Consider the following 6,000-nt stretch of genomic DNA (forward strand, 5'->3'; position numbering starts at 1 on the left):
CAAACCCCCCCCCCCCCCCCGCAAAAAAAAAAAACCCACAAAGAAATCCCTACTTATAATAAGATGCACCGTTTTAAGTACCTAGTTGGGCAAGTCTCAACCAATGTTCTTTATGAAAAACCACAGACACCTGCAAGTGTCCGTGGACGGAAGTGAATTCCTCAGACAAGAGATTTGTCTAATGATGTCAACTTCCCATTTCAGATCCAGAAATGGCCAAGTTCCCCAGTGGGGGTAAACAGAGTCGCTAAGGGGCAAAAACACACGCACACACCAGCAGTTATTTTTTCTACAGTCAGCAACTCAAATTGCTCACTGTACCAGGGAGGGTTCTGGAGCGCAAAGGTGCAGGCCTGACCCAGCTGGGCCTGCTCACCTCTACAGAAGACGGGGCCTGGTCCGGGGTCGGTGGAGAAGGATCTAAGGCTCTCCCAGCCTCCATCCCGTGTGCCCCCTCGCATTCTCTGCCCTTGTCCTCTCCTTTCCACATCCTTTCGGCAGTGACATCGCCTTGATCTGGGGGGACCCAGGAGGGAGTGCACCCCTGGAGGCGGGCTGGCTGGCGTCTGTGGACCTACCCCCGCGGCTGCGCAGGGGGCGGGCGGAGCTGGAGAGGGTGGGAGGCGACCGGACCCTTGGCCTGGGTCCCAGGGGGCGGTGCCGGTGCGCAAACGGTCCCAGGTCCCTCCCAGGCGGGAGCAGAACAGGCGGTGCCCCGCGGCCGCGGAGCCATGGACGGCAGCGGGCCCTTCAGCTGCCCCATCTGCCTAGAACCGCTCCGGGAGCCGGTGACACTGCCCTGCGGCCACAACTTCTGCCTCGCCTGCCTGGGCGCGCTCTGGCCACATCGCAGTGCGGGTGGCACGGGTGGTTCCGGAGGCCCGGCCCGCTGCCCGCTGTGCCAGGAGCTCTTTCCCGACGGCCTGCAGCTCCGCAAGAACCACACGCTGTCCGAGCTGCTGCAGCTCCGCCAGGGATTGTGCCCGGGACCCATGCCCTCCCCCGCTGCAGGCCCTGCTCCGGGCGCGACGCCCGAGCCCTCGGTGCCCAGCGCACCACCCACCGCCCCGGAACCCTCGGCTCCCTGCGCGCCCGAGCCATGGCCAGCGGGTGAAGAGCCGGTGCGCTGCGATGCGTGCCCCGAGGGTGCTGCCCTGCCCGCGGCGCTCTCCTGCCTCTCCTGCCTCGCCTCCTTCTGCTCCGCGCATCTGGGCCCGCACGAGCGCAGCCCCGCGCTACGCGGGCACCGCCTGGTGCCGCCGCTGCGCCGGCTGGAGGAGAGCCTGTGCCCGCGCCACCTGCGGCCCCTGGAGCGTTACTGCCGCGTGGAGAGAGTGTGCCTGTGTGAGGCCTGTGCCGCCCAGGAGCACCGCGGCCACGAGCTGGTGCCGCTGGAGCAGGAGCGCGTGCTGCAGGAGGTGGGGCATGGGCACTTTGGGCGGGCACGTGGAGATGGGTGGCCAGCCACGTGGGAGTGCTGCCAGGTTCTTCAATCTCCCTCTGTGTCTTTTCAATATATGTTCATTTTATTATTATTATTATTATTATTATTATTATTAATTATTGTGGGGTATGTGGGTGCGTATGTGCAGAAGATAACTGAGGCGTTGGTTCTCTCTTTGCAACTTTACCTGGGTTGTATCTCGCTGGTTCTCCAGGCTGCGTCTTAATTTCCTCCTCTAACCTGATTTTGTAATCCCTTCCAGTCTTGACAGTGTCATTCGTCCAATGCTAGTGTGGATGGAAGGAAAGACCAGAGAGAACACTAAAGAGATGCAAAGGGCGGGCAGAGCAGGAAAGGGCGGGAGGGGCTAAAGCCAGGTCAGTGCAGGTGTAAAGCCAAAAGCATCCGTGTTAAGGCCTTCAGGGCCTGTGAGGGCCAGGAGTGGCAGGTTTCGGGAGGGGCCCCATGGTTGATGAGCTTGGCTCACGCTGGTCCCAACTCAGATTTACCCCGGACTGAGTCAGCCACTTTGGATGGGTGTGGCGGGCAACCGGAGTGCAATGGAGGGTGGGCTGGTCACACAGCTCCTCTCTGTCCACTGTGGGCCGTGGTGGGCGCCTGTGCTCAGTGTCCCGCTAGCTCCCGCCCCCAGTTTCCTTTGGCCACCATCCCGGTCTTGGAGCCTCTAGCCTTGGGATTTTCCGTCTCTCCTGCCTGGAGCGGTGACTCATTCGACCCAGGGGATTTGCCCGGAATCCCCATTTTTCAGGCTTGGATTGGGGACTCTTTGGAGACTGATCCCCAGGACTATTTAATGCCCTCTGTGCCATTACACCCCAGCCCTAATTTCTCACTCTGCCTCTTCCCCACTGGAAAAAAAATTCCCAAATGAACTGAGATTCATGGATGGACCTGATTGGCCCCTCTGGTCAGCAGGGAGGCAGACATCCACAGCCTGCCTCCTCACCAGGCATTTGGGAATGACAGCAGCCTGGGCCGAAGGCACCTTTGGCATATTATGGGATATTATGGCCATTCCCAGTCCCACTCCTGCACATAAGCTACTGCCTGGTCACCCTTCCACTCCCCTGGCAAATCCTGGGACCTGGGTTGGGACCTCTGTCAGAGGCCATACTCACAGAGCATGACCCACAGGCCGAGCAGTCCAAAGTCTTGAGCGCTGTGGAGGACCGCATGGATGAGCTGGGTGCCGGCATTGCACAGTCTCGGCGCACGGTGGCCCTAATCAAGGTTAGCCCCCACCCTAAATCCCCCCCATGCACCCCTGGAGGTTTCTAGCAGCCTGCATAAGCCTTCTGCTCAAGACACCACCTGTTCCCCACTAAGCACCAGCATCTTGTTTCCCCTGACTTGGCTCAGATCTGGAGCAGGCCAGCTCTGGCTGGCCCCTCCATTCCCCCTAGGAGGTCAGGGTGCGCATAAGTATTGGGGAAGGAGACAAGCCAGGCCTGCTCTTTGCCCTCACCACTGCCCTCTCCTGCAGAGTGCAGCTGTGGCAGAGCGAGAGAGAGTGAGCCAGCTGTTTGCAGAGGCAACAGCCACCCTACAGAGCTTCCAGACTGAGGTGCTGGGCTTCATTGAAGAGGGGGAGGCCACCATGTTGGGCCGCTCCCAGGGTGACTTGCGGAGACAAGAGGAACAGCGCAGCCACCTAAGTCGGGTGCGTCACAACCTCAGTCAAGTTCCTGAAGCTGACTCAGTCAGCTTTCTGCAGGTGAGGGACGCTCATGAGCTACAGAGGGAACTGAAGAGGGGAAGGCAAGACACTTGTGGCAGAGGCCATGAATGCTTGACCTTCCAGGGCAGCGTTCGCATTCTGGTGTGCTGCCTTCCCTGGCCAGGAGGAACAAAGCTTTAATGGGCATTGTGTCTGGCACAGGAGCTCCTGGCACTACGGCTGGCCCTGGAGGAGGGGTGTGGCCCTGGTCCTGGGCCCCCCAGGGAACTCAGCTTCACCAAGTCCTCCCAAGTCGTCAGGGCAGTAAGAGACGTCCTGGTTTCAGCCTGTGCCAGCCAGTGGGAGCAGCTGCGGGGGCTGGGCAGTGACGAGGATGGGCTGCAGAAGCTGGGCTCAGAAGGTGGGTACCCCTCCAAGATGACTCACCCTCCCCCAGACACCCCACATGAGGCTCCAGGCCTGGTATAAATCTAGGAATAGAGGAGGGAACTATGTGCCTGACACAGGGAGGGGGCATATTCTGCCAGGAACTGAAGCCACCCTGTGGTGACCAGTCTGCTCTTTGGCTACAAAATAAAGGGGACTCTTCTAGCCCACCCACTAACTTGAGAGTTCTTAGATCCTGCAAGCAAGAGCGAGAACAAGGTCCCATATTTAGGTATATCTGTTCCCAGGTGGCTTGGGGCTTTGGAAAGGTAAGAAGGAAGGACAGCCACAGGTGAGGGTGGAGCACTGTCAAAGGCAGCCATGCACCCAACCACAGGTAGTCTAGAAAGATGTCCACCCCACCATCTCCTCTTCTCCAGATGCGGAGTCCCAGGACCCCGACAGCACCAACCTGCTGGAGAGTGAGGCACCCAGGGACTATTTCCTCAAATGTAAGTAGACAGAGCTGTCCTGCTACCGTGGGCCTCCTTCGGTTTCTGGGCTGGCTTCAGAGGCAGGCCCCAACAGGGCTATGAAACACAGCAGGGCTTGAGCTCCCTCTCCCTAGTCTCTGGGGTGAACAAGGTCAGCCCCATGGGTAGTCTTCATTAGTGCTGAGTTGCACTGGTCCTAAAGAAGGGGCAAGGCTGTTTTGGGGGGAGACCTGTTGCGGGGGGACTCTCGCATTTGAGCTTGGCTGTAATCTTTGCATTTCTTTGCCATCCATGGGGTCAGTTGCCTACATCGTGGATTTGGACAGTGACACAGCAGACAAGTTCCTGCAGCTGTTTGGAACCAAAGGTGTCAAGAGAGTACTATGTCCCATCAACTACCCTGAGTCACCCACCCGATTCACTCACTGCGAGCAGGTACTAGGTGAGGGTGCTCTAGACCGGGGCACCTACTACTGGGAGGTGGAGATCATCGAAGGATGGGTCAGTGTGGGTGTCATGGCAGAGGGCTTCTCCCCGCAAGAACCCTATGACCGGGGCCGGCTGGGCCGCAATGCACACTCCTGCTGCCTGCAATGGAATGGGCGTGGATTCTCAGTCTGGTTCTGTGGGCTGGAGGCCACACTGCCCCACGCCTTTTCACCTACGGTTGGGGTCTGCCTGGAGTATGCTGACCACGCCTTGGCCTTCTATGCTGTTCGTGATGGAAAATTGAGCCTTCTGCGGAGGCTCAAAGCCTCCCGGCCACGCCGGAGTGGTGCCCTGGCCTCTCCCACTGACCCCTTCCAGAGCCGCCTGGACAGTCACTTTGCTGGGCTCTTCAACTACAGGCTCAAGCCTGCCTTCTTCCTGGAGAGTGTTGATGCTCATCTTCAGATTGGGCCCCTCAAGAAGTCCTGCATATCTGTACTGAAGAGGAGGTGATGCAGGCTGCCTCACCCTGCAGTGGCCTCAGCCTTAGAATCCTCGGCACCCCCAGCCTTCTCACTTCTAGAGGCCTCTGCCTCCTGTATTTTGGCTTTCCATTTACACAGAAGGGAACTCCAGCCCTTGCCCCCTGCCAGGACTTGTTTTGGGAAGACTGCTTCAGCTGGGACAATTTCAGGCTGCCCCAAAGCCTTCTTTTCCAGGTTTCTAGAACTGCCTGGCACGCAGTAGGTGTGCAATAAATACCTGTTGAATGAATGACTCCCTTTTTCATCTATCCACTAAAAACTCCTAGGGCTTCTCAGCTTTCAAAACTTGAGAATAGGGGTCAGTGAGATGGCTTAGTGGGTAAAGGCACTTGCTGCAAAGCCTGACAACCTGAGTTCAATCCCCAGAACCCACATCGTAGAAGATGACAGAATCATGCCAATTGTCCTCTGATTGACATATTCAAGCCCTCTCATGCATATACCCTGGCATGCACACACACATAAATAAATAAATGTAATTTTCAAAAAGATTTGAGAATATGGCTAGAGAGCTCAGTGGGTAAACTGCTTGCTTCACAAGTGTGAATGAGAACCTGAATTCCATCCCCAGAAAAAATATCTTACTTTTAATCTCAGCTCTGGGGAGGTAGAGACAGGCAGATCACTGACTGGCTGGTGTTCACCTAATTGGTGAGTTCCAGGTGAGAGACTTTGTCTCAAAAATAAAGTGGAGTGGGGCTGGAGAGATGACACAGTGGTTAAGAGCACTGGCTGCTCTTGCAGAGGACCTGGGTTCAATTCCCCAGGTTCAGTTCCAGGGGAATCCGATGCCATCTTCTGACCTCCATGGGCACTCCACTTAACACACATGCAGGAGTGTTATGGCAAGATGATCCCTTACTTTGGATACATCTGTCATCTTCTAAAGAGGCTGGAGAGATGGCTCAGTGGTTAACACATACTGCTCTTCCAGAGAACCTGAACTCAGTTCCCATCCATGTCGGGAAGTTCACAGTCATCTACAGCTACAGCCCCAGGGGATCTGATAACCTCTTCTGGCCT

The 6,000-nt window shown here is 57.1% G+C and overlaps 1 protein-coding gene across 2 annotated transcripts; it reads left to right on the forward strand.

The window, feature by feature from the left end:
* Positions 1 to 672: 672 nt before the first annotated feature.
* On the forward strand, positions 673 to 5,216 carry Trim47 (tripartite motif containing 47). 2 transcript variants are annotated; one of them, XM_029562683.1, is made up of 6 exons: positions 673 to 1,418; positions 2,600 to 2,695; positions 2,949 to 3,125; positions 3,345 to 3,543; positions 3,950 to 4,021; positions 4,305 to 5,216. In XM_029562683.1, the coding sequence occupies exons 1-6, from the start codon at positions 732 to 734 to the stop codon at positions 4,943 to 4,945; spliced, it is 1,872 nt and encodes a 623-aa protein (XP_029418543.1). In that variant the 5' UTR covers positions 673 to 731; the 3' UTR covers positions 4,946 to 5,216. The 2 variants fall into 2 exon arrangements, with proteins under 2 accessions (XP_029418543.1, XP_008829596.1); XM_008831374.3 differs by having other exon boundaries at positions 675 to 1,418; positions 2,949 to 3,179.
* Positions 5,217 to 6,000: the final 784 nt, after the last annotated feature.

Source organism: Nannospalax galili, unplaced genomic scaffold, assembly GCF_000622305.1.
Source record: "Nannospalax galili isolate Female #2095 unplaced genomic scaffold, S.galili_v1.0 scaffold634, whole genome shotgun sequence".
NCBI lineage: Eukaryota > Metazoa > Chordata > Mammalia > Rodentia > Spalacidae > Nannospalax > Nannospalax galili.

Bases quoted from the DNA above. Each gene is read 5' to 3' on its own strand.
- Trim47 (XM_008831374.3), top strand. From the start codon at position 732: ATGGACGGCAGCGGGCCCTTCAGCTGCCCCATCTGCCTAGAACCGCTC. The intron at 1,419-2,599 runs GTGGGGCATGGG...CATGACCCACAG, and splicing joins AGGAGCGCGTGCTGCAGGAG to GCCGAGCAGTCCAAAGTCTT. The intron at 3,180-3,344 runs GTGAGGGACGCT...TGTCTGGCACAG, and splicing joins ACTCAGTCAGCTTTCTGCAG to GAGCTCCTGGCACTACGGCT.